Below are 26,112 nucleotides of genomic sequence, written 5' to 3'. Positions count from 1 at the left end.
GACTGCGAACCACCTTTATCGTCACAACGATGAGCGAATACTCGTCAGCTAGAACCATCTTGCGTTCCTTGACGCATGGTCACAGGGCTGTCCGATCCAGATGGGCGCTTGTTCAAGGGAACATAGCATGCTTTGTGCGTCTAGGATGTTCCGTAGCTCGCTGTTGATTGCGTCTCTCTGGGCGCTTCCCACTCTTCCTCCACGCATCAGTCATACGTAATACTGGGGGCCGTTGGTTAGTTGACGATGGAGGATGATGATAAATATGCCCACATCCTCTTCGTCGTTCTCAGCCAGTCCCCGTTCCGAATAGATGGACGTTGAGGCTGAAGACGGCAATAAACTGCTGTAAGCCTGCGCCGGGATGATACGAGTACGCATTACGCACTGATTATCATTCATGCCAAACACACCTGTTATTACCGGCGGCGCAAATATCAGTCGCGATCGTCCCCAACAAACCTAAGCCTCGGGCCATTGAATACAACGCTTTTTCTTTTTTTCACGGCATCCCAAAAGAGCGTGCGCATAATCAAATAACGTTTTTCATTGTACGAGCCGTCTTGGTCGCCGTGTGGCCGCTAGCATTACTCGTGCTCGTAGCATCCTCTTTGTCTTCCGGGCGCTTTATTATTACCTACGTATTACAATCAGCCACAACTGGTCTACGCAAGGCCAAGAGGACAAGTAAGCCTAGTTCAAAAGGGAAACAAATTCACAAGTGAGTGCGCGTGCTCCGTCCGTGCATTTGCTGCTGCGCAGGTCTCTAAATGGAACAGGGATTCAAGATTGCCTTTGCTCCAATTTCAAGGCATCGACGGCTTCGGCGTTTGACACCTGCCCGTCTGAAAAGCCACCAACAGGGAGACAAAACAACGATCGGAAAGACTGAAAAGTTTTCTTCTTGTCCCTTGCTTTGCCTCACTCACCGAGAGATACCTTAATCGTACAAGACACCCGGCGGGCTCGCGGAAACTAGGATTCATACCCCTAGGCTCTATCATTTCGCTTATCCCGTCCCGGTAAATTGGACTGGGGGAGGCTCCAGTGCATGAGAACCAGGGCCGCGAGTCGTCATCCACAGTCGATTTGAGATACTGCCGAAGCGTGAAAAGTCCGAGGCACGAGCCAGGACAAGCATCGACGAGCCCCGGCAAACCAAGTTCACTTGTCGGAGCGATACGAGCGACGTTGTCGAACAGGCTCGCTCGGTCGTTGGTCGTCCACTAGGAGGAGTCACAGCGAGCATCTTGGAGCCCGTTCAGCTGCGCATGCCGGCTGAAAGGTGTCCACAGGCCCGAGACTACGAATTGGCGCCGGCAAATCACGATCCAGAGCAGCAGTCGGGCTGCCTCCCTTACTCACTCGTCGCCCAGAACCTGCTGGAAGCTGCCGCGTTCACTCATTGACTGGGCACCATCGATTACAGCAGAGTGCAGCAGCGCAGACCGGCCAGTCACAGCCATCGCACCGTCCGTTTGCCCGCAGATTTCCTGATTGGACTGGATTGGACTGGATTGGACTGGATTGGGAGCTGCGTTGGGAGCGCCCATCCATACAAGTGCGACACAGACACACACGCACACACACTCATCCAGACAGCTTGCCAGGCAGCGCTTTTGGGCGATAACGCAGGGCCAGTGTCAGCACCGACGCTTCCAGCACTGTGTGGCCGCTGCCGGAAGGTTCCACCGCCGCCGCCAGTGACTAAGCCAAGCCTCCGCTAGTTGCACGCCCCCTCCACTGCCCCAGGGCCCCCTGTCGCATGCCTGTGCTACTGGCGCTAGCGATGCCTGCCCTCGTTTCTCACTAAACTCACTAACGGCCTGCTCCCTGTCTCGCTGAAGGCTGCCCACCAAGGCAAAAAATTATCTGCGTCCACAATATATACCTCGAATGCGTGCCCGCGCTGCATTCTTTCCTCCTCCGACTTCTCACTCTTGATATCGCTTTGGCCTGTGCCAATGAATCTCATCGCATCTCCACCTGCATCGCTGCCGCAGCTATCCATGCACCGTCGACCCTGAGAGTGCCGACGCCTCCCTTACATCCACAATCATCTCATCTCACCACCGCCAGGCCGCAACGTCGGACTCTGGCTCACTTCCATCCGGAAGACAAGACGAATAAAACCATCCTGTTGTAGATTGGTCATGTTTGACGCAAGACGTAACTGTTCTCATTTTTACTCTTCCGACTACATACCAAGGTGACGGGCTTTTTATTGCTTCTTCCCATTGCACATCCTCGCGTTAATACCCCATAATTCCCTCCATCCCCCCAATCCATCCCCTTTGAGAGCAGATAAGAAAAGAAGTTTGAGCATCTCAAACCTCATCAGCTCTCAGCCTTGCTATTATCCTTTGGACGACAGCAGACGACAACCTCATCGATATACACCGTCAACGCACAACAGTTCCTTCGTTGGAGGAAGAGGTTGAGGAGCGAGTGTCATAAAGCGGACATCGCAGAGGAAGCCGTCACAGCCACAGAATGAACTACCCATCACCACGAACACCTGGATCGACTCCGATCCACGAGTGGGAATACACACGAATGTCGTCCGCCACTCCAACCCCATCACCGCGGCCAAGCTGGCTCGAGACCACGCCTCGACGACCAGCCACTCGAGCAGCTCACAGCCGGGCCAGCAGCTATTCTCAAGGCGGCGCATCTACGCCTCGCGCTCCGGTAGATTCGCCCCGCTACAACAGCTCCGGCCAGTATGCCACGGTTGATGTGAGTTCCAAACATTTTTCGTCATCGCGCGGGCCCTCCGGGGCGTCTCAATTTCCTGCCTGGCGCGACCGCCGATACTCTCACACCTATGTCCGGGCTGCAACTCCGTTTGGAGAATCCGACGAGGACGAGATATTCGAGGCTTCGGGGCGTACATATGTGCTGCTTGCCGAGTCACGAGCAAAGGGTCGCAGGAACTCGCATGTCTATGATTATGAGGGGATACGGTACACTAATCACGACGACTACCCACAGGGTACCGCAGCTTACTACGCCGACTACCGTGATGCCTACGACTCTCCGCAGTCACACATCCCCGCCTCCCATGTCCGCCCTCCGACCAGCCACGGCCACGCTCGCCGTTCGTCAGCAGCAGCAAACGTCCCGCAGAGACCATCCACCGTTCGTCCATCAGCACAGGCCTACCGCGCCAAAGCCGCCGCCGCCGCTACTGTACCATCACCGAAGGCTACCGAAGCCGATGCTCGAAAGCACCGGATTCCAACTGGCTATTCTCTCAAGAACTGGGACCCAACAGAGGAGCCCATTCTCCTTCTCGGCAGCGTCTTTGACGCCAACAGCCTCGGCAAGTGGATTTACGACTGGACCGTCTACCGAGCCGGTGCCAACTCTCCCATTGCCGACATGGCAGGCGAACTCTGGCTTCTTCTAATTCAGCTCTCCGGCAAGGTTAAGCGTGCAGAGGATATCATTGGTCGTGTGCGAAGTCCCGAGAACCAAGAGATCATGAATGAGTTCATCGAGTCTGGTGAGCGTCTCACAGATAAGCTTCGCTCTCTTCTTAAGGCGTGTGAGGCTCCCATGCTCAAGGCTGCCAAGAAGAAGCAGTCGGGCCTAGGCAAGAACTCTGGTGTCGAGTTTGTCGACACTCTCTTTGGCCGTGACCGGGAGCTTAACAAGACAGAGAAGCTCATGCAGAACTTGAGACTGTTCAGCATGAGATTCGATGCCAACTGTGAGGCTATTCTGGCAAACCCATCTCTCTAAAATGGATCGCCCTCGATCAAGACCTAGAGCAATCCCAAATCTTTTATCCCTCCAATCCAGGATAACTGTAACCCCAGAGAATTATTTCCGGGATTCACCCTTCTTCCCCAAAAGGAGATGCATACGAAATTTGCCCTGGACTCTTTCAGCATCTCGCGTAACCTTTTAATCCTTCTTTTAATCTTCACCAATTGGCAACTTCCCTAGGATTCCGGACCATCGAAGTTGGATATGGGCCTACTCCGCAGGATGGAAAGGCCAAAAATGACAAGAGATTGTACACTAATACTACTGCTTGCTGTTATCGTTCTCGTCCGAGGATTTCCTATGGATACCCAGTCTTACGGACTCTTATTTCTTTTCCTTTGTTTCTGAACTCGGTCTATCGGAGCGATGAATGGCTTTTTATGCTCTTTCTTTTTTTTTTCTTTTCCGTTTTTCCTTTCGGCTATTTAAAAGAAAGATTTCTTTATGGGCGACCTGTACTACCACCAATGAATACGCGGAGGAGACACCGAGACACGGGGCATTTTTCCATCTAGAGATACCCAGCGTTATCATTTCGGGCGCGTCGCGAGCAAGAGAGGAGGAGCAGAACAAAAAATTGGCGACGACGAGGTGGCGAGGTTGTCTGTTTTACATGACTTTTTTTTTCTTTTCTTTTATTTCTATGTCTTGGGTTTAATGTGCTGTGGCAATATGGATTGATTACAGAGTGATTTTTTTCTGAAATTGGGAACTTCTAGATGGAGAATTTTTAGTATACTGCACAATGATGATGGTTTTGTTTTATGATCGCAAATATATTTTTATCCCCTCTATTATATATTACTTTCAGGGCCCATTCCATTCATGTGATGTTTTGTATAAAGGCCGTTAATGACTTATATACTACAGTGATTTATTTTCTGCTGCATGTTTTTGTGGAGTGAGTAGGGGCCATGCCCTGCATGCAGGTCTTGTGGATAGATGTCTTGTTCTCTTTATGTAAAACTGGAGGCTGCAAATGGATACACACGATGCATATCCTTATGGGGCAATGACGTTCCGTAAAGACAAGAGGCTTGTTGAGAGACTGTATCAGCCCGCCGTTACAACGTTAAACATGATGTCTTGGCGTGGCGTTTACGCGTCTGAGGAATAACGGGTCTTTTTGGCGACACTTTGTTACTTTATTCATCTCGCTGTAGGCATGCTTTTACAAAATACAAAGTATCTAGAGTGAAAACGCATGAGGGTGGTCTGTCCACATGTGACGAGTACGACCCCAGAGCAAGACAAGACGGACCAGAATGTTTCAGGCTTTCACGGTGCAGTATGGTGTTGGGTTCGTTCGTTTTGTTTTGTAAAATAATTCCCACTGACTGAGATTAGCATACGAGTACGAAGCACGATGAGATAGATGCTCGTGTAAGCGACTTCTATTCACGTATGATGGAGGAGCAGGATAGGGCGAATATCGGTTTTGGCGGGCATATTGTTCAATAGTGCATAGCGAATAGGAATCCATTTTGCCAATCAAGATATTATTCTACCATTCTAGACGAATGCCTAATGAGCAAAGTTCCGAGAGAACTCGAGCTGAGGGCAATTTCTGAAAACTTGCGTCGTGCTCGTTCGGAGGCTGTGCTTGTCTCAAAATCCACTGTCTCACGGCTAGGAAGCAAGCTGTGTGCCGTCTTGTCTTGCGGGCGGTGATGTTAGCCACCCTAAGGTATGACAAAACAGCCCTCTCCTTTTTTTTTTTTTTTACAATTACTATACTGTTACGAAGTAGTAGTACTATTTCTGTCTCGGGATTTCAACTCCTGCTGTTCTCATCTGCAGTATGACGGCAGAGCAGCAAAAACCAGCCACTTTGTCTCATTCATCAGCCTCTCTTCCTATCCATCGTAGCGTCCGTAGGGAAAATGGCATCAGACTGGAATGCCGCCTAGTAAAGCAACCATCTATGCATATTTCATCAGCCTCACTCTGCTATGGAGCTGAGCCGTCCATTTTTCCTTGTTCAGGTTGCAACTTGCATATGCAACTTGGGCTGACGTGGGAAATAGAGAGAGTAACAAAAGAAAAAAAAAATAGGCGCTGCTAGCACTAATAAGAAAAGAAAGAAAATAAAGGTGGTAGTAATTAATCTAATTAAACAGGTAATCAATGCAGCCAAAGTCGAGCCGAAGGACCTGCGCTGTGTACGACACGATATTTTTTGCGCAATCGAAAGAGGGGAAAGAAATGGGCTGCTTAAGCACACTCCCCTCCATGATCTTTTTTTTTTTTCTCTTTGCAGTTTTGCTTCTATGATGGGTTAGGCCTCATGCGGAGAACGTATTTTTTCTTTGCCAGGTGGCTTTGCGCTCTATCTCTATCTGTATTTGCTCCTCATTTGGTGTTTGTTTTCTATTAGTGTCTGCTATTATATATTGCCCTTACCACTGTCATTGGAGGAGCTTTGGCAGACAATCGGGCTTATACAGGTCTCGGACTTGAGCGATAGAGAGCTGAAAGAAAGAATTATGTATGCTCTGTATCACCACATGCTGATTTTAGTCCTTGAGTAAGAGGCGTAAATCGTCTACGCCTGTTGGAGCCACAATATTGTGTCACTGGGAGACACATCACCTCACACGTTGCGTTGGTTGAGCTTACGAGGAGCTGGCATCACACGGCAGAAGGAGAGGAGGATTCTCCTCTTCAGTCCTGTCTTGGCCACGGAGATAATACGTAGTATTTTGCTCACCTCGGATGTTTTTTTCATAAAACACTGCAAGAATATTTGCGCATTGGCGCGCTGGCCGCTTCTTTCACTCCTCTCCTTGTTATCTACGTCCTGTTACCCCTCTCGCCTTTTCAAGCCCGATTTTAGGTCTATATGGGCATGAATAACCTGTCATAAAAGCACCTGTAGCACAGCGTACTGTTTCCATAGGGCGTTTGGCTCCCAACGGCAGATGCATAAGTTAGGTTGGGCATCTGTATAAATAAAAATAAAACCAGACATGGATGGGGCCAGTAGTTTCGGAGCGCCCCGAAAGCCGCGATTACCCAGCCAGCCACTTATGCCGGGCCCCCTCTCAAAATAACGTGGCTGCAGAATTGATTCTGGTTTAGACGTACCACCAGAGTACGCCTGGATATATTGGCGCTTAGGTTGATGACTTGCATAATCCCACTCACCTGACAAGCTGTGGATTGAAATGGTGCAGCAATAAAGAGGGATTTGCAACCTGCAAGGCCAATCACAACTCCGCCTGGTTTAATGGCCTGCGTGTGTACAAGTCGATGCGACAAATATGCGGTAAAATTTTCCTTTCTTCCTCTCGTTTGATTTTTTTTTTTTTCCTTTTTTCCATAAGAGTGGGTATCTATCACACTATGTAAGAGGACGAGCTGAAGAGGGATGAGGCCATTCGGCCGTGGTTCATGCCGAGGGGCTGTGTGTGTTACATCATTTGCAAGGATCCAGGAAGACCCAAGAATCCCAAGACATCGGATGAGAAATGCAGGTCCATATGCTCCATAGAGCTATGCCAGAGAACGAACTACTGGAAAAAGAACAGGCCATAAAAGAGCGATCGTCATAGCACCCCTATGCATGACTGCGTGAGGAATCTGACGTCTTACATGGCTCAGCCATACATGGTCGATAGTCATCATCAGTCATACACAATTGCCAGTTTGGAATACACCACCAGGCTAGAACTGTGCGGGCACAAAACACTCTCCCCCCCTCATCCGCATTGGATTTTCTGATGTAACCTGTTCATGCTAAACGTTCCACAGCTGCCAGATGTAGCTGCTAGAACGGGCAAAAAAATGTTTTGGTTTTGGGACGCTTATGCGCTCGGCACGCTGCATATATTGGATTTTCCTACAGCGTACATTGTATGCTGCTCAATGCCGCTAACCATGCCGTCGTTCTAACTATGTATCCCAATTACTTCAAAAAAGGGCAAAGTAGGGTATGAACCTGCGCGTAGCCGAAGCTTCTATGGCCTTTCTCGGCGGCCAGCATACATCAATGTGGTAAATTATGCGAGTGTTGCTCCACCTGTCGTTCTTCTTTCTCGCTTATGTGCGTTTGGTATTCCGTAATACTGCTTCTTTGTGTATCTTATGCGTTCGCCCAGAGGTAGAAGCCGAAATTGGATAGAGCTGCCGAGCCATCTCCGGCAGGGCTTGTCGGGACCCGGCTGGCGGGGCCGACCCGGAGATGGAGAGCGCCGATCGATCGGAGCATGTATTCGGAAGTGCCTGAGCTGGAGGCTAGAGCATAAAGAAAGGTTTTGAAGAAAATACCTACGTGAATGAGGTCTTGTGTAGATGTCATCCATTGAATACCATTGTCAGGAAGCCTTTGTATTGCTACTACGAAAACTCGTATACTTTTCACTCATCCAAAAATCATCCGTAGAGTAAGCAGAATAGCCTTGCTATACCGTATAGCGGCAGTACATATGTAATTGTTCTCGTAATATATTTATTTATTCTATGTATGAAATGCAACTACGTATAGAAAGCACCTTGTGTTGCAACGTTCAAAAATTGCAGACCAGAGATAGCCAAGACACCGGAGCCAACTATCAGATCATCAACGACGAGGGACACACAGTTCAGCACATAAAATATAACGGATGCCAATAAGTGTCTTACACTACCCATCCTTCAATCCAATCTGATCTGGCTCGTGTCCTTACTTAAACGAAATTTGCCATTCCCACAAAATTGCAAGTACAGAATAGAAGCAAAGTCCATCTGTTTACACGTACTCACCTATTCTAGTAAGCCAGCGGTTATACATTCCCATATCCAGTACTATATATCCTCTATCTTATCACCTTTCTCTAATCAGTCTCTTAAATTTCATTTTGCTGTAATTCTATACATTGCCTTCATCGCCCAAAATCCTAAATACCCAACCATAAAAACCCAAACCAGCGAAAACAAGATTTACTTTACCAATCAGATTGGCTCACATACTATATATCTTCTGTATTCATCCTTAATGGTTTTTCATATGGAATTTGTAATATATTGGTGAGTGATGATTGATCCATTGGTATAAAGAAACAACACGATTAACACACCGCAAAGGGGTCCAAATTCACTTCAGCAACCAGCAGCTAGATTAGCCTTGGTTAATATTCATTTTTATACTCATTGAGAATAGGAGATTACTGCCTGCTATGCTTGTAGATACAAACGCTATCAGAGATGTCCGCATAGCGAACACTAGAGCAATTTCCCCTTCAACCCACCTTTAAACCAACCACATGTATGTGCCGCAACGCTCCCACTATCTTCTGTATGAAATCCAAGGGTATCCCAGACGTAAAAAAAAAACATGTTCGTGTCTAGAAGCAGATATTATAGAAGACGGAATTAAGTGAGAGCAAGGTCATAAAGCTGCTGATTTCGCCTCGAAATGAAGAAAGGGCGAATATCATGACTCAATTCGTCAAAGATTAGTCAATTGCCACTTTGAGCACGTCAATCCAAATTCTGGGCCGCAAATGTATTTTGAATCTTTAGTCGTTTATCGTCGTAACAGAAAGGTATCATTGAAAGTCGTCCATGACTGGCTGATTTAAGCAGCGTCAAGAGGCTTGTAGCCGTATATGTTGTGGAAAGGAAAATATGAGTGGTATTTAGGCAAACCATTTTCTTCCGCAATAATGGATTTGCGGACATCGACGAGGAACATCTCAATCTGAATAGTCGTCCATCCTAATCCAAGCCTAAAGGGTCGCCTGGCCAGCCCAACAAGACCCCACATGATGACATCTCGGAGGATGTGACCGCACTCTTGGAGACGTCTTAGTTTGGGCCACGGACCGTTGGGGCACTTTAAATCTATCCGTCGAATACCTTGGAAACCGGCAGCGACAAGCTCATCCTGGACGTTCAATATAGCATGGAGATTAGAACCAAGGGCGGCAAGACCATCCCCCAAAAATCGTAAGAAATCGCGCCAAGCGTATGGCTGGTTACATGACTGATCGTCACAAGCAGCAGCGTATTGAAATTCTTGCACTTCAACATAGCCGCCTGGCTTCAGATGCCTGAAGGAGAGGTAAATGTTAGCTAGACACACTAAAGACTAAAGGGAGGGGTGCAGAGACTTACTTGTAAACTCGGCTCCAAAGCTCGGCTCGATCTTTTATTGAGTGACAGGTGTGACGAATATGGATATAATCGAATGAGTTTTCGGGATATGTCCATCCAGCTTCATGCTCGATGTCATCAACAACAAAAAGCACATTCTCCGGTACCCAATCAGGTTGGATTGGTGATAGATCCATGCCATGGAATGTTGCATTCGGATACATGTCAGCCACTAGAAAAAGATGTTAGGACGATGAATATTATGTAGAAATGCAAAGCACGGCGGAGATGAGTAGGCAAGAAATGATATCTCTGGCCCTTTGGAGCAAAGTAGCATTTTTTAACCGTTTTTTCAGGGGTCGCTCACATTCAATCGCCCACTTTCCAGTTCCAGTACCTATTAAACCTCGACCATTAGTACAAGAGTCGACTTTTAACAAACCAAAGTTCTTGAGAGGAACAACAAATCGGTCTCTAGAGAAGTCTTCTGAGAAGGTAAGACTTTCTACACATGCTCTAGAGAAACATACCCAAATCGAGAACTTCAGCACCAGGCTGCTGCAACCGGTCATGGATAGGAGCATAGAAATAGGCGCCTTCGCAAAGGTGGATGGTCAGGTTGTGCTTGAGATCGTCTCGATACTGTTCTGTCTCGTCGTTGGGGAAGTTGTATTGTCCAGCGTGGTATGCATGATACCGTAGGCCGCCGTCGACGATATGCTGGCGGATGCTATCGGTGAGGCTACGCGTGTCGTCCCATGACTCCTCATCAGGAACATAATCGCCGTCTTCGAGGCTTTTAATAAGACGGGCGTTCTGTGATGTGCCGACAGTGATGGCTGAGCCGGTGGAGGCTGGTGACGGGGGTCGGTTGTAGGTGTTTGGGATCGGCCCGCTACTGTCGTCGTCGATTATCATTTTGGATGCCGAAAGAAAAGAAAGGGGTTCGATTAAAATTATAGGAAGATAGTTTGCAGAGATATAGCTAGGCAATAGCTGGTATTGTAGGCATGCGTGATAATGTGTATTAAAGGCAACAGCCGGCTGATGAGTGCAGAATGCGAGTCGGGCAAGGCGTATATCGATGTCAAAGAACTATCATTCAAGAAAACGAATTTTCAGTGATTGATAGATGGTCATGACAGGTACACGTATGAATACAACGTTGCGAGTAACAATTGGCGGTCCCGTGGTCTCCTCCACATTCGAGATCGACGTACAGCCGCAGGAACGCAGCAGATAGCTAGCAGCCAGATAGCGTCTCGACAGCCGCTGTAAGGGATAGGGTTGTCGCCAGGTAAGAAACGGATGGGTAATATCGTCTAGCCTCCCGGGGCATCGCCAGCTGATGTACGATTCTCACAGAGCGGCTCTTCTCAGCGAGATGGCGTGGGTTTGCCAACTAGACGGCGCTAGGCCCGGCCCACGAAGACGACGATGGGGCCTGGTAAAAGGACAGACGGGTTACTGTACGTTACTGTACCAGTGTCGGGTCACGGTGGCAGTCTCGTGCAGTAGCGCTGCAAGGTCGGCAACGCGGCGAGTGCTGTTTAAATCCTGGGTCGGTACCAAATCTCGCAATCTCGCATGTGGTAGATTCGCATTCCCGTAAGCAGAGAAGCCGCTTAAAGCACTGTTGGCCTTCCAACTTGCCTCATAGCACGGCGAAGGCAGGGATCCGAGTCAAAGGGAAATGAAATTAAAGCGCAGGGTGATCGGTGTACAAGCACTTATAGCGGAGTATTACCTACAGCGTCGTGCCAGAAACCACGGGGAAGATGACATTGACAGGGATCGGCCTAGGCCAACGCTGTGTAGAGAAGCTAGACAGGTTCAAAGCTGGCTGCCCACAGGTCCGAACTTGATCCTCGATTCTGGCTCCAAAAAAATGGAGAGAACAAAAAAGAACGCAGCTCAGAGGTCAGATAAGGCTAGCTGGGGTGAATTCTGAATAATAACGAGGCAGTTTTTCTGCTATACTCCATATATATGCGAGAGCTATTCGTTTCAACAGGTTAATGGATTCTTGTTCGGACGAGATCCGAGTACATGGCACTGGTATCGTGTATTAAAGCAGCCCGGCACTCTTCCCCGAGTCTCGGTAGGTTTGCTATGCTCTATGCTGTATGTCGATACTCGGTATACGGAAATTTCAATATCTTGTCTATTTCCTGGCCGTGCAAGAACATATCTTCAGTCGGAAACTCTATATGGCTTGGTCGCCATGGCCTTCCTATGACAGCTCCACTGGCCGACGCAGTCTTTAGGAGGGGAAAGCATGGCGCCCGCAGCGTCATGTTCCACTGAACCTGGCCGACGAAGCTTGGTGTTGGCGCGCCAGCCTATCCAGTCTTGCTGCAACATCAAGCACTAGCTAAAAGTTGAAGCAGTGTTTGCACATCATATCAACAGAAGCCTGTGAAAATGGCGTGACTTTGATGCAACAGCCGAGCGGCGGCTGGAATCTGAAGTTCTGACCAGAAAGTAATTTTTTGGAGCTGTACATGCATGGGGTTCTTGGGCCCAATCTCAATCATCTCTGGGTGTCAGTTTGTTGAGCTTCTTCACTACCAACCTACCTAGGTAATTAGTATAGGTACAGTACAAGTAGTAGGACTTGGCAACACGGCATAGTCAGGCGCTAGGTGGTACCGAGGGAATGGGTCTGGTGCATTGCTCCGTCGCTCGCTGAATTATGGCTGGTGTGCTTTCGGCCGACTGCGGGCTTTCTAGAACTGCCTAGCTGCCGAGCCAAAAGGGCTTGAAGTGGCGCGGTTTGGCGCGGTTTAGTTTCATTGTTCCGTCGATCGGCGAGTTTTGTAATTTGTCGTCTTGGTCTTAATATATTCAGCTTTACGAAGTACAGTGGATTCGCTTGCTCCGCGCAGAATCTGCGGGAGAAGAACGAGGGGCGGTTTGAAAGAAAACTCAGAGTTTGCCGAAATGCTCACTACCTATTAAGGTGCACACACCTACTTGGTATTACGGAGCTAACCCTCCTCCTCTGCAACTTCCATGCACTCGCCTCTTCTGGAAGCGCCTTCCTGCCGCATTACTACCGCATCTAGCAGTGGCAACTCACAGAAGGAGCGCCCCGTGCAGGTTGTGCCTGCCATGCAAGCAACTTCCCTGCGGCAGGTGCCATCACCGCGAATGCAACAGCCCATGCACGTATTAGATAGTACGTCGTACTAAATGTACTGTACCTGATGCTTAGTACCTGTAATTTGCGATTGCAGCTCGCAAGCTTGCAGTTTGCCACCAATTAGCCTAGTCTGCAGCCGCCTCTGTTGCTGCTTTCTAGCTCGTCTCACCATAGGGTGCAAGCCAGGGCCCAAGTTTGCTCATCCACAGACCAACACGACTTCGCCTAACGCCTGCCCTTGAAGTACATGTTCTTTCTCTTCAACGTATACAATGTATTACAATATCCCACAATATCCGTCCAAGAAAGATAAAGACCAGGGTGGAATCTTGTCTCTTCCCAGATCGCCGTCGTAATCTGACAGCATAGCATTCATTAAATGGCATAACGATGCCCTACTAAAGCAGCCTAGCGATCTATCAAATCTGAGCATCTTTTTTTCTCGCTGGTTCCACATCTAGACAGCTTTGTGGCCCCCATTCCTCCTACTGGTAGGCGTATTCCTACCACTGCTAAGAATATCTCGAGGCGGGCTTTGACACTTTTTGCCCCGACCCGACAGAAAGGAACGCTAGACAGCGCCTTTGTTTAGCTACTGATCCACCCTAATATTGGCCAGCATTGACAATTTTACAGCTCCACAGTGGCACCAGGCTAGGGACACTCGTCAACATGGATACGAACAGATTTACGAGTATTAAACGAAGTACGGAGACAACTACAATTGCTATCCTTCCTCTTAGTACAAAGGCCTGTCTTCTTCTCTTCCAAATTTGTCCTGCATTGCAACGCAAGATTTTCCATTTGCGTGTTAGAGGCTGGTTGGCGGAGCATGGCAGCAACGTGGCAGAGCTACATGCAGTGCTCATACCTATTCTGGGTAGCTTTATTATGCAAGCCTCTGGCAGGGATTCATTCACTTTGATGGCTGCCAACCCGTGGAGAGTTGTTATACTCGTGCCATGTTCTGACTGATGCTCTCGTGCTTTGTAGGTGTCAGAATTCACATGTGATTACCCTATCGGGCACATTCTCCGTTGTGTCTAGTGGAGCGTCAGTGCCTACAAGCTCTCCAGCCAGACTGTGAGACTTGCTTCATTGTCCTGGGCCTGAAATAGCCCAGCATGTTAGGCTTGTAATGGGATGAGAAACGCCTCCGTGAGTATGCTTTGCTTCTCTAACGCGAAAAAAAATTCTCCATGTATGTAGTATTCTTGTAGAGTTGTTCGCTACTGTCAACCCCAGTTGCTTCATTAGAGGTCGGTTATTTCGCCGAATCAAGATTAGGATTGCAGGCTATCCGGGGCGAGGTTGCAGTCTGTCCCGACGACTTGTCCTTTCCAGGCTCTTTGATCACTGAGGGTTTTTTTCCCCTTGTCGACTAGGATTCTTACACGCTAATAATGGTTGTTGGGTCAAGGCTTTGCGTCCAAGCGGAGTGGCGGATTGACGGATTGACGAATATCATCTAGACTCATCAGCCACGATGCGGTCCGAGTATTGCACCGTCTGACAGCAGGTGCATGGAGAAAATATCACGCGTATCCAGCTTACCAACAACTAAAACGAATTACTCTTTGCTATTCGATTCCTGCTTTGCGTCTGTATGGAGGGCGTTTGGATAATTGAGAGGTAGAATCCTGTAATGGATCTATAACCGAGCCATAAGGGGCATGGTCCAACTATTTCACGGAAAAGGGAAAAGGACATTCTGTGAAACGATTTGGATACCGGTAGCAATCATACTAATAATGTCCGTGGATGCACGGGTTATCGCCGTAGTATCGGAACGGGCCAAGTTTGCCCTCCGAGCCAACATAGTGGCACCTGGCAATTGCCATTCTTTGAAGAAACACTCGGGCCGGCATCGTTTCTAGGCAGCAACTTTATATATAGATAGATAAGAAGAACAAAAAGAGAAATGTCCGTGGCTTACGTAGGAGCTTATAACGTACCATAGCGTCTAGCAACAGGTCAAGTGTACCTACTCGTGTGGCCAATATAGCCGCAAGCAAGAAAAGTATGCCAAATCTGGGCCTGCGAGAGGGAGGGTAGAATACATAGTAGCCAACGCCAAAACAAGGTAACTGATAACAAAAAACTATGGTGAATTCACTACTTCGTACTTGTAACAATTGTCTCTATTATATGACTACGTAGATATGGGAGATGGCGACACTCATAGTCATAACTACATTAACGTATATTATAATAATTATTGTATAAACAGAAATTAACAGTCAAAATTTTGCCAAGGTATTATAAAGGTTTGAAGAGAGCCAAGTGCTAGGATATATAGAAATGCTGGGCTAAATGCTGCGCTCCTTTAGGAAACAAGGTCTACCAACATCAAAGTCACATAGCTACGCGCTGCACTCAGCAGCTATAGCACAATTACAACTTGAAAACAAAAAAAGTTATCTTTTTAGCTTACTTCATTAATCACCAAGAAGCTATTGGCTCCAGAAAGTCGTAAAATTCCAGCGCCCGTCGACTGGTGCGATCCCTCTAGGGTAGCATTCGTCGCCTAATAAGTCCAGGCAGGTTGCATTACGCCCTCAACAACAGATAGTATTAGATGATAATATTAGGAAAACAAACAACTGAGTCTAGTGTTTTTCTTGCATGATGCGTTGATACTATTGGAACACAACCTATAAGTCTAGGAGAATACCTATTAGTGAGTAAATTCTGCTACTCCACACTAGATCCACGAAATAGAGAAACACAATCTAGACGTAGCTATCTGTACTCAAATTTCCCGAAGTCATTGCCGTTAATTCATACCTTATAAAGTGTGCTTGCTAATATCATGGTAAGCCAAAAACATAAAGGAAACCTCTCCATCTACAGGCTGTTATCACGATGTCACTTTTTCCCCCCTTCACTCGCTTGGTAAATACGAGTCATGGCATTCGCTTGATCGGGCCATTATGTCCCGCGGGGAGGAGAAGCCAGCCTTGGCCCCTCCACATCTCCATTAAGAAGGACGACTTTAACCGGAAGATGAAGTCATGCCGGAAGGGCGATCGCTGGACCCTGGTAAATCCATATCCTGAGTATGCACGCACTTCATCCAATGTCCAACAGTAAATGGCTGTCGAAACACTAGCAGGCGCTCGCATTTAGACGAACCCCGCTGAAGCTGCAGCCCTTAGGAACTCATCACATAGAGTCCACACGCTCATACAGAGGCCTTCGTTCGACAGGTGCTACTCTTGTGTCGCTTCGACGGAGCTCCGCGAGCTACCGACATGTCCCTCCACAAATAAGTGCGAGACAGACTATGAACTGCGGGGGAGGATTTGTGTCGCATCACTAGCTGGGACTATCTCATGAATTGATGTAATTGGCAACGTATGCATTTCGTAATTATTAGCAAGATAATAGAAGTACATAGCCTGTAGGCCTATATTATCATATATTGAGGCATGTGGCTCCCGAGCATCAGTAGCTTCATCCTCATCTCTGTCAGTCGAGGCGCAAAAGCAGAGTTTCTCGCAGCAAAGTCCTGAGCATTCCTCCAACTACGACGGATACCAAATAAAGATGACGAGACTCCCCTTTCACGCAGACCATATTGGTTCTCTGATTCGCCCAGACTATGTGTCCGAAGCCCAACAGCGGTTCGACGAGGGCAAAGCCTCTGCAGAGGAGCTCCTCCTAATCCAGCAATCCGTCATTGAAGAAATAGTCAAAAAGCAGCAGTTACACGGAGTAAGAGCTCTGTCCTCTGGCGAATTCGACCGCAAATACTACTTTTCAGGCTTCTTCGAGAAGCTCACGGGCTTCCGTGAAGTCAGCCCCGTGCCATGGGAGCTCACGAGGCTCTCTGCGCCGCCCATAGCCGCGCTCAAGAAGACTGGGCAGCAGTATCCCATGGCAGCCATCTGCGAAGGCAAAATCCGTTACGATAGCAGCCCGTATCTTGAAAACTGGCGGCTGCTGCGCAATACCCTGCCGCAGGAGCAATGGGCCGAGTGTAAATTCACAATGCCCCCGGCGTGCTATTTTCACTTGAGGCTAGCTCCAGGCAAATGCTACAGCCCTGAAGCGTATTCTTGTGACGAGGACTTCTTTGCAGACTTGGCAGTAGCGTACCAAAAGGAGATTCAGACCTTGTACGATGAGGGCCTGCGTAATCTTCAGATCGATGACCCGACGATGGCATATTTCTGCTCCGACGAGATGCGAGAATCGTTGCGAAACGAGGGGTCGGATCCGGACGAGCTGTTTGATCTATACCTGAAGGCTCACAATGATTGTATTGCAAATCGTCCTGAGGGACTCCATGTTGGGCTTCATATCTGCCGAGGTGAGTTGTGATACCAGCCTCTCCCTCCCAGCCTGATATACCCGTTTATGGGTAAAAGAATAACTATTTTGGCCCATTCTAACCTCTGAATGCTTTCCAATAGGCAACTTTTCCAAGTCGGTCCATTTCAGCGAAGGTTCATATGAGAAGATCGCCGAACGCTTTTTCACCGTCCTCAATTACGATACATTCTTCCTTGAATATGACAACGCTAGGTCCGGCGGCTTCGAGCCTCTGCGCTTCCTCCCCAAGGGCAAAAACGTCGTTCTTGGTGTAGTCACAACTAAAGACCCCGAGCTCGAAGATCCCCAGGAGATAAAGCGTCGAGTCCTGGAAGCCGCAAAGATTATTGCAGACGGTCAACAACGCAGCGTCGAGGAGGTCATGGAGAACATCGGTATCAGCCCGCAATGTGGCTTTGCCAGCGTGGCCATTGGTGCAGAGGGTATGACGGAGGAGAAAATGTTTGCTAAGCTGAGGCTAGTTGGGGATATTGCGAAGGAGTTGTGGCCAGATCGGCCATGATATAAGGGCGAAATAATAGGCTCAGCAACTACTGTAGAAAGATTCGATCTTCACTCTAGTGACCCACTGAAGTTGAATGGACAAATTCTGAAGGCACATTGAATATGTGTTATCAGATTTATGTGTACATTATTCGTGGCAATTAATTGTGTTTGCTCCGTCAAGTTGACTGCTAGTTTATCTCGTTGGATCTCCAGGAAGAGGATTCAACAAGTCATATTCATAACAGCGAATTGCAGCCAACTGATTGCTTGAATTCGATGATAAGCTACATTCGACACAAAAAAAAAAAGAAAATAAATGAAGTAGAAAATGGCAAAAATAGAAGACTCCTCCGGGAAGGCTCGAACTTCCAACCTCCTGATTAACAGTCAGACGCGCTAGCCAATTGCGCCACAGAGGATCTCTTGAATTATGATTATTGCCTCTTAATTTAGCCTCATATTCTCTTCTTCATTAGCCTCTACTTGAAATAGGCGTTGGTTTCCTCTCAGTCGTCTTTTGTCGTTCCAGAAGCTGTGGGGTAGTGTTCTGTGAACACTGCCTGTATTCACTTTTAGCAAAGACGCCGCTTTCATTTTGCTGATATTTTCCAGTATCCTTAATCTAATAATGCTCAGTGGCTTAAAAATGTGGTCCAAATCCACGAGTTGTATGTGGTACAATGCAGTTATCACGTAGCTATCCCGCAACTTCTGCAGCAACCACTGCCAATCAACCACAGAAATCCAGTTTCGATATGTTTGCGTGGACCATCGATCCACAAGCATTGGCCTAATGATGTTCAAATATACGGCTGCTTGTTCTCTTGGATAAATCGCAGAGGTGCTCTGGATAAGTTCTGGGTTGCCAATACTCGAACTCTGAAGAGGTGCAAGCTTGATCATCGCTCAGCTTCTCCTCCTGTATTCCAGGACACTATACTTCGACCCGTGTCAATCAAAACACGACGAGAAATCTCAATTGTTGAAACTCCACGGGCAACCATCGAAGTCCAATCGGCACTCAAATTCGGTGGCATTATAAGCTTTGGCTACGACACGGGGGATGTTTGTACCTGTTGCAGAATGGGCTCTCTATCAGGTCGAGCGCGTCTCAAGCCATACTGCAAAATATTTCAGCCCTGAACTGAGAGACATAATAGCACAGTGTTTTATCTCCAGCGCAGTTGTTTTCATATCACGAAGATTACAATCAGCACTCAAGAGCAATGCGACGGATAAATCATAATCACGAATCCAGCACCATATGACAATGCTTTCCAGCAACACTTCAGCAATCACAATGTATTTTTTTCTAGACTACAAGTACTCTGGGAGAGATAAATTCCCTGACTATTAGGAGGTCGACAGAGACGAACTAACATGTACGTACGATCTATCCAAACGCTCACAACAGAATAGAACAACAATATTTCTACTCTCTACACTCCAAAGATCTTTGGAGAACAAAACGAAACACGTCAAATGCCCCACCCGAGATTCCAAGATTGCAAACGCAATCAGCAAGACGTAGCAAGTTAGTACGGCCCGCTCATGAGTAAAGAGAAGGGGGCAAACTGACCTGGAAGACTCAGCTTGAAGCTGTTGACAATTTGAATACGAATAAAAGCCCTACAAGGTCCGTTTTTATTGTCAGCCGTCGCTGAGCAAGGTGCGGAGAAAAACGAGGAAAAAACTCGACCCCCCAAGAAGTGCTACCACAGGGTCTAATGGAGTCGAACCATCCAACTGGGTTGCCCACGTCTGGCCAGGCCACCGGGCTGTCACCACGGGAATAGTTTCAAGAGGGGTCCCTACCTGGGATAAACACCATGTGTGGGCCAAACATAAGCTGCCTGAGATGGCTGTCTTTGGAAGGCGAAGAACAGCGACAGAAGGCGAAGAAGGTCGCAGAGGAAGATTGATGAAGGTGGCCGCGGCGGATTGATGAAGAAAGTTGTGGAGGAGGATTGGGCGTTTGGCGTGAAGAGATCGACGGGATCAAAACAAAGAACATTGCCTTGCGGCAGATGGCAAGGCAAAGACAAGTGGCGGGCAGATTGCTTGATGGGAAAAGAAGAAGAAATTTGGATCTGGATCTGGATCTGGGGGTGGAGGTTCTTATAGCCATCCCCAGCGTTGAAACGAGAGGCAAACCAACCCACTGGCACTTGCTGTGTCGAGTCTTCGAACGACTCACATGGAGAAGGTCCTGTGATGCTGTTCGGTAAGATACATCATGAAAATTTGTTTATTTACAAGTATACCACAATCACGAGAGGCAAGAGCAGGATAAGGTTCTCTCACGCCATAACTACCAGAAGGCGCCCTTGGATCTATCCAGCAATATACGGCCAACTCCTGCGACTTGCTTCCCTGCCAATCTTCGGTTTGCAAACTTAGTCGAATAGCTCTCGCGTTATTTGATCCTCTCACCTTCTTTACCTGAGCTGGATCATCCGGTGGTTAAGTGTAATGAACCCAGCTAGTCTAGTCCTAGAAACCACACGGAATGAGCTGAAGAGGCGTAGACCAGAATCCGCAGGCAATATGCGAAATCGTTCGGCCAGCAAGTTCGCCGGTTTGTACAAAAGATTTTCATACATCACAAGACATAATCTGCCATTTCTCATTGTAAAAAAAATAACATAAATCTTGTTGGAGGATGGTATCTTACATCTCGAAGGATATTACCGAGTCTACGCGATAGCTGTCACTTTCCTCGTTGAACTAGCTAGCTTTTGTATAACCAAGTCCAACGCATAGAATAATGGCATCATGGCTAGCATTTAACAGTAACAAGCCATTAGTGACTCGGGTGATCAAATTCATACCACTCCGTACTGGAACAAGCTGATGATACATGGAATCAATTAGACTCATCGACTTTGCTGTCACCGTAAACGACCTTGAGCAGCGATTAAGGCGGCCGCTATTCACATGTACCTATGTACACGTAGGTAGTTATTCGCAGCCAGGGCTTACGTACTCCCTTAGATCTAGCTATATATCGCAATAATAGGACTTGGGCGGTCCAATCTAGCCAGATGACACCGATCTACCAAATGAACCTGATCTATATAATTAGATTGGGATCAAATAAATCATCAAATCAACTGCTATAAATCTTATCGACTGTCGCTCAACGCGCTTTATCCGATGACGATTTATCCCCTAGTGGCTACACTTGTGAGGGCAATTACAAAGTTTTCTGCGCAGAGCCCATTCGAGGTATAAAAAGCTCGACAGAGGAAAAGTTTCTTGTCCGAGTTAGAATGGCAAACTGAAGAAAAGTAAAATTAAACTTCAACTCGCTTGGTATGACTGAGAAAGCTTGCCTTTTCTTTCCTTGCATTTATTTTTGCGAGAACTTTGAAGTCTCCCCCCTCTAGTATGACTGGGCGAACCTCCAACACAGCAGATACATGTATAAAAAGACCAGCCAGCGCCTAACTACATGTACGTTCCTGCACAACCCAGCAACACACTATTAACGCAACGACACACATCTTTACTTAACACTTCAAAATGAAAAGAAAATCCGAGAAGCAGATTGCTCGCGAAACTGCGAAACATATTTCCATGGTCAAAAAGTCACGAAAAAAGGCCAGCGTACAAATCGAAGCGGCTCTTTTCGCAGCGACATCTATTCCATGCTTTTATGGCAATCTTACTATTCAACCCAAGGAAGAAGCTATCTTAAAAGCAATGGAAATGTCTCATCATAAGGAAGGACAGCTAGCATTCTTTACTGATGGTGCTGTTCATATTCGAAAGAGTAAACAGGATACTGTTCATCGGATTTCCTCCAAACAGGCGCAATGCCAATCCCGTGATCCTCCTCTTCGTCGGAATATGATCAAACTAGCTACTACAATTGCATATAAAGCTACAGAAAACAACGAATGGATAGTGAAGGCCTTCACAGTACCTCCAAGGGGCAGACATTATTACCTTGAGGCTGAAATGGCTGGCGTCGCAGGCGCTTTAGCGATTGCAATATCAAGTATAAAAATCTCAAAGAAAAAGCCCTCGATTACTTCACACAAAGTCGTTATCTTAACCGACTGCCTAGCTGCTATTCATCAGCTACAAAAGCTACAAGAGCATACGCCAAAGCGGCAGTTTCAAGATAACGCCCTTGCTTGCAAGCTTATAACAAGATCTCAATATCTTCACGACCTTGGTGTTACACTTGAAGTACACTGGATTCCGGGCCATCATCCAGCCATCCCCGGAAATCTTCGTGCAGATACTGAGGCGCGGCGAACAGCAAAAAGCGGCATGAATGTCTACGAGTGGGAACTTATCGAAGTCGGTCTACAGCCTGGCGATGCAGAGGATCTTATCAGCTGATATCCAATAATATCCGGAGAAATATCTCGTATACGGCATATATGTACTTGCCATGCTTTTGTCGGTGATCGATCAAACCAGACGAAATTCATCAGCAGCTTTGATCAATATTAGTCAAAAACACACAGGGTCGCTAGATCAAAAATTCGTTTGACTAGACCAAGCTCATCTAGCAGATCAAGTCATCTAGTAGATATAGTAGATCAAGTTCATCCAGTAGACCCAGTAGATTAAGTTCATCTTGTAGATCAAGATCGTCTCTATAGCGCTAAAGGCACGCTATAGTTGGGGGAACCCCTACATGCATGGTGTATTTTCTTAGTCTTTGTTGATCCGTTATTAAATGGCTACCCAAAAGACCCGTCTTCCAGTTATGCAATCTATGAAGAACCTATATAGAAATAATATATATTCGTACACTGCGAAGCCTGTATTATTTAGAACTGCTAAAAATAGATTACCTAATACATGCATGCATTTGATCCCAGCTCTGCTACATAAATGACATGTGAATGTTCTTCTCCTCGCCCAACCCAGCCCAACTGGTTCACTGGCAGTCCATCTTTTGATAGAATGTATTCCCTTTGGCCCGAGTTATTTTACATACACTACAAACCCCCTATTTACAACTGCTACTAATACAAATTTCGGCCCCCCGGCTTGCTTAGGTAGACGCCACGCTGCGTCATCCCCAAGAGGATACAATTCCAGCCGCATTTGGCCCAGTCACGAGCGCCCGCCAGGCCAGACTCGCTGCGGGGAGCGCCTCTACCGCCGCACCACGCCGCCAGTGCTCGCTCCCCTTCCGCTTTCAGCGTCTCAGGTGCTCGCCCTGCTGCTCACACGACAGCCCAACGACCCCTGCTGAGAGGCTGCTCTGCCACCTAAGCCTAGTCTGCCCAAGGAGCATTTCAGCGCACTTCCGCCGCTGCCATTCGCCTCTCTCCAAGCTTTAGGAGGCTTTGGGCTAGCTGGGCCGAAACAAAAAGGGCCACTGGCGTGAGAGCCGCCGTTGGGCCTAACTCTTCCTTCTCCCACCCAACCTCTGATCTCCAGCTTCTATAACTTCCCTCTCCCATTTCCCACAAACCCATCTCGGTGCACGTCGTGTTGCGGAGGAGTAGAGACATTTTTTATAATAATATCTTCATCTTTTCATTTTATATACCCAAACAACTCCCCTTTTGGACGGCAAAAGGCCTTGCCGGGCCTCGTCCTCCCGCCGCAATCATGTTCGACCTCTTTGCGATGCTCTTATCGTGTGTTTTATCTGCCCCGCCAATGCCGTCACTGCTAAGCAGCGCTAACGCTCCAAGCAACGAACAGCTCGATCGCATCCTTCCTCTTCCCCATATTCGCCTCATATAAAGCTCTCAAGACCTCGGATCCCGCGCAGTTGGTGCCATGGCTCATGTACTGGGTCGTGTTTAGCTGTTGTCTGCTTGTAGAGTCCTGGGTCTACTTCATCCTTGCGTGGTACGTCTTACAGCTGCTCCCGCGATCTTCGTCTTACGCTGCCTTGTGACCCTCCTCTCCTGTCTTACTGTCTTATGATATTCATGCAATTGGCCTACCAGGGTTCCGTTTTACGGCTACATCCGGCTTTTCTTCTTTTTATACCTGATTCTACCGCAGACTCAGGGCGCTCGAGTGCTCTACGAGACATACATCCATCCCTTCCTTCGCGAAAATGAATCGCAGATCGACGAGTTCATCGCCAGCGCCCATGAGCGTCTCAAGGCGGCTGGCATCGACTACTTCCGAAAGGCCATTGACTACTTGAGAGTCAACGTTCTTGGCCTACCCCCGAGCGAACCCGAGCCTCCCGCTCCTCCCGCCTACCAGAGCTATACGCAGTCGCTCCTCGCTCGGTTTAGCATCCCCGCAGCAGCGAGGCCTTCTGCTCCTAGCAATGTAGGCTCCGATCTCTTCGGCCTGTTGGCCGGTGCCGTGGCCGCGGCAACGGGTTCAGGGGCGCGAAACGAATCTGGCGACATTTCGTCAGCATCGGTAGTCCCCTCTCATATACAAGACTCAAATGAGAGGATGACCTTTATCGCCTCCCAACGAAACCAACTCAACGTCCTCCTCACAGCTCTCGATCGAGAAGCAGCGCAGCTTCAGCGAAACGGCGGACAGACGCAATCTCGATCCCGCTCGAGGCACATGGATAGCGATGAAGAGGTCACCCAGCGACCGCCTAGTGGGCTCAGCGGATGGAGTGGACTAAGCAAGAGCCGCAGCGAGACGGACTTTGAGAAGATCGATGCCGAGAGCGGGGCCGAAGATGAGTCCAATCTCCGGCGCCGTCATGCCGGAGGCGAGGACGCAGGCGGATCGTGGATGCCCTGGGGTCGCAGTGGTGGTACAAGCCACAGCTCTGGTCTAGATGACTAGTAGGAACTGGAACAGCGAGGGAAATGGCTGGTATGCGAATATGGACAGGACGCGTAGACAACCCTTCTTGTCACCGTTCATGTCTCGGGAAACTACGCATGGATCTGGTTCATAGAGATGGGGTCCCTGGCGCTCTTTAGGATATTGGGATATTATGTCATTATATATCGAGGGGAGTGAAAGATCCCTTCGTGCAATTGGGCCTTGGCCATCTGCCTTTCCCTTTTGTACACCCGGGCCCATGAGTCTAACCAGAATGCCTGCTGCACGGCATCAACCAAAGATCGTCTCCAAATACTGTACAAGTCCATCGCGCCATCATTTATATATCCATGTTTAAGTTCCTCTTTTTAAAGCGGTTTTCCGCATTGTAATCTCTCCCCTATCCCAAGTCATCGTAACGTTCGTCCCAGCGCCGTAAGATCAACCAGATCCAGTCTTTATTTGCTGACCTTGTAAGGGTACTGTACGTCGATGTCACCCTTTCTATACCATTGCAATCGCTTCTTCTTGGTCGTAACGTGCTCGACCCACACTTCCTCCATATGGTTCTTCTTGAACCATCGGACAAAGTGAGGGTCCCACAGTTCGGAGGCGATACCCAAGTCCTTGCAGCATCGCATCAAGGCGTTGGACTTGCATCCTTCAACGGCGGAGGGTAGCTGATCGGCGGAGAAATATGAGTTTTCACCCTGGGCTTGTGAGACAAATCTGGCAATGGCAGTTAGCAGACGCTCGAATGACATACAAGCAACAGCGACTTCGCAGGAGTCTCACCGGCCGCCCACAATGAGGGCATACTCCCGGGTCACAATAGTGTCGCTAACAATTGCCTCTCCCTTGGGAATCAAACCCCATCCCATGGGACCAAAAGCTTCGTTTAATCTCCTTCTGTATTTGATCTCTGGCAGATAGATGACGCCATCGGGCTTGACCTCGATGTCCTTCTCCTCGACAGGCTGCATCAGGAATTTGAATTGCTTTTCCGATACTGGCTTTGCTGAAATGCCGTAGAAGCTCTTTGTCCAATCAACAGTGGCTGGGTCCACCACTTCGCCATCCTCCTCTTTTGCATCCTCAAACGCAATGTTCTTGGGCTGGTAGACAACGTCCTCGTATGTTATAGAGGCCGCCATCGCCGGCTTCGCCGCTTTAGCCGCAGGTTTGGCATATTTCGATGCGCTGTTGCTCGTTGATGTGGAAGTAGAGGCTTTTGCGGGAGGTGTTGATGCAGCTGGTTGCTCCGTCGTTGATGTAGCTGTTTCTGTAGAGTAGAGGCGGGCTGGGGTCTGGATTGGTCGGAAGGATCGGCCGGCGAGCTGCCTGGAAGCCGCTGAAAAGGCTCTACGGGAGGGAAACATGTTGTATAGTAAAGAATTCAACAGTCTAGGAGCTTGTCGTCGAGAGTTTCGAAGATGTTAGAATTCACGGTAACTGGAAATTTTCTGGATGCTATCAGCGAGCTCCCCCGGTGAAAAGAAGTTCCGCTACCGCTGTTTTGTCTTATGACGCACCGGAGATATTGGCGAGACAATTGGGAATTG

General features: G+C 48.1%; 6 protein-coding genes and 1 non-coding gene across 7 annotated transcripts; 4 read left to right on the top strand and 3 right to left on the bottom strand.

Annotated features, from left to right (window-relative positions):
• Positions 1-2,556: 2,556 nt before the first annotated feature.
• Positions 2,557-3,747, top strand: GGI43DRAFT_425437 (uncharacterized protein; the record flags this gene model as incomplete). Its single annotated transcript, XM_083208510.1, has 1 exon — positions 2,557-3,747. One exon carries the CDS (start codon positions 2,557-2,559, stop codon positions 3,745-3,747), a length of 1,191 nt encoding a protein of 396 aa, XP_083056658.1.
• A 5,100-nt stretch (positions 3,748-8,847) lies between these two features.
• GGI43DRAFT_213032 (S-adenosyl-L-methionine-dependent methyltransferase) lies at positions 8,848-10,982 on the bottom strand. Its single transcript, XM_083200244.1, has 4 exons — positions 10,380-10,982; positions 10,217-10,246; positions 9,871-10,081; positions 8,848-9,806 (listed from the first exon to the last, which is right to left on the bottom strand). The coding sequence occupies exons 1-4, from the start codon at positions 10,765-10,767 to the stop codon at positions 9,332-9,334; spliced, it is 1,104 nt and encodes a 367-aa protein (XP_083056657.1). The 5' UTR covers positions 10,768-10,982; the 3' UTR covers positions 8,848-9,331.
• A 5,389-nt stretch (positions 10,983-16,371) lies between these two features.
• GGI43DRAFT_415398 (uncharacterized protein) lies at positions 16,372-18,135 on the top strand. Its single transcript, XM_083207147.1, has 2 exons — positions 16,372-17,309; positions 17,413-18,135. The coding sequence occupies exons 1-2, from the start codon at positions 16,544-16,546 to the stop codon at positions 17,832-17,834; spliced, it is 1,188 nt and encodes a 395-aa protein (XP_083056656.1). The 5' UTR covers positions 16,372-16,543; the 3' UTR covers positions 17,835-18,135.
• A 28-nt stretch (positions 18,136-18,163) lies between these two features.
• GGI43DRAFT_t193 lies at positions 18,164-18,237 on the bottom strand. The gene has a single exon. It is a non-coding gene; the product is annotated as a tRNA-Asn (tRNA).
• Positions 18,238-21,236: 2,999 nt separating this feature from the next.
• On the top strand, positions 21,237-22,562 carry GGI43DRAFT_415394 (uncharacterized protein). The gene is made up of 3 exons (XM_083207146.1): positions 21,237-21,274; positions 21,352-22,140; positions 22,221-22,562. Exons 2-3 carry the CDS (start codon positions 21,398-21,400, stop codon positions 22,237-22,239), a joined length of 762 nt encoding a protein of 253 aa, XP_083056655.1. The 5' UTR covers positions 21,237-21,274; positions 21,352-21,397; the 3' UTR covers positions 22,240-22,562.
• Positions 22,563-23,039: 477 nt separating this feature from the next.
• Positions 23,040-24,644, top strand: GGI43DRAFT_212766 (TB2/DP1, HVA22 family-domain-containing protein). The gene is made up of 3 exons (XM_083200243.1): positions 23,040-23,430; positions 23,498-23,647; positions 23,749-24,644. Exons 1-3 carry the CDS (start codon positions 23,402-23,404, stop codon positions 24,566-24,568), a joined length of 999 nt encoding a protein of 332 aa, XP_083056654.1. The 5' UTR covers positions 23,040-23,401; the 3' UTR covers positions 24,569-24,644.
• A 144-nt stretch (positions 24,645-24,788) lies between these two features.
• GGI43DRAFT_212708 (mitochondrial genome maintenance MGM101-domain-containing protein) lies at positions 24,789-26,112 on the bottom strand. Its single transcript, XM_083200240.1, has 2 exons — positions 25,346-26,112; positions 24,789-25,279 (listed from the first exon to the last, which is right to left on the bottom strand). Exons 1-2 carry the CDS (start codon positions 25,927-25,929, stop codon positions 25,009-25,011), a joined length of 855 nt encoding a protein of 284 aa, XP_083056653.1. The 5' UTR covers positions 25,930-26,112; the 3' UTR covers positions 24,789-25,008.

This window comes from Trichoderma evansii, assembly GCF_050947405.1.
Source record: "Trichoderma evansii strain SZMC 28006 chromosome Unknown GGI43scaffold_25, whole genome shotgun sequence".
NCBI lineage: Eukaryota > Fungi > Ascomycota > Sordariomycetes > Hypocreales > Hypocreaceae > Trichoderma > Trichoderma evansii.
This window is presented reverse-complemented; position numbering and strand designations above follow the sequence as displayed.

Bases quoted from the DNA above. Each gene is read 5' to 3' on its own strand.
- GGI43DRAFT_212708 (XM_083200240.1), bottom strand. From the start codon at position 25,929: ATGTTTCCCTCCCGTAGAGCCTTTTCAGCGGCTTCCAGGCAGCTCGCC. The intron at 25,280-25,345 runs GTGAGACTCCTG...TGCCATTGCCAG, and splicing joins GCCCTCATTGTGGGCGGCCG to ATTTGTCTCACAAGCCCAGG.
- GGI43DRAFT_415398 (XM_083207147.1), top strand. From the start codon at position 16,544: ATGACGAGACTCCCCTTTCACGCAGACCATATTGGTTCTCTGATTCGC. The intron at 17,310-17,412 runs GTGAGTTGTGAT...GCTTTCCAATAG, and splicing joins TGGGCTTCATATCTGCCGAG to GCAACTTTTCCAAGTCGGTC.
- GGI43DRAFT_415394 (XM_083207146.1), top strand. From the start codon at position 21,398: ATGGTCAAAAAGTCACGAAAAAAGGCCAGCGTACAAATCGAAGCGGCT.
- GGI43DRAFT_213032 (XM_083200244.1), bottom strand. From the start codon at position 10,767: ATGATAATCGACGACGACAGTAGCGGGCCGATCCCAAACACCTACAAC. The intron at 10,082-10,216 runs GTGAGCGACCCC...ATCTTTTTCTAG, and splicing joins TGGAAAGTGGGCGATTGAAT to TGGCTGACATGTATCCGAAT. The intron at 9,807-9,870 runs GTAAGTCTCTGC...CCTCTCCTTCAG, and splicing joins CTTTGGAGCCGAGTTTACAA to GCATCTGAAGCCAGGCGGCT.
- GGI43DRAFT_212766 (XM_083200243.1), top strand. From the start codon at position 23,402: ATGTTCGACCTCTTTGCGATGCTCTTATC. The intron at 23,431-23,497 runs GTGTGTTTTATC...AGCAACGAACAG, and splicing joins CTCTTTGCGATGCTCTTATC to CTCGATCGCATCCTTCCTCT. The intron at 23,648-23,748 runs GTACGTCTTACA...TTGGCCTACCAG, and splicing joins GTCTACTTCATCCTTGCGTG to GGTTCCGTTTTACGGCTACA.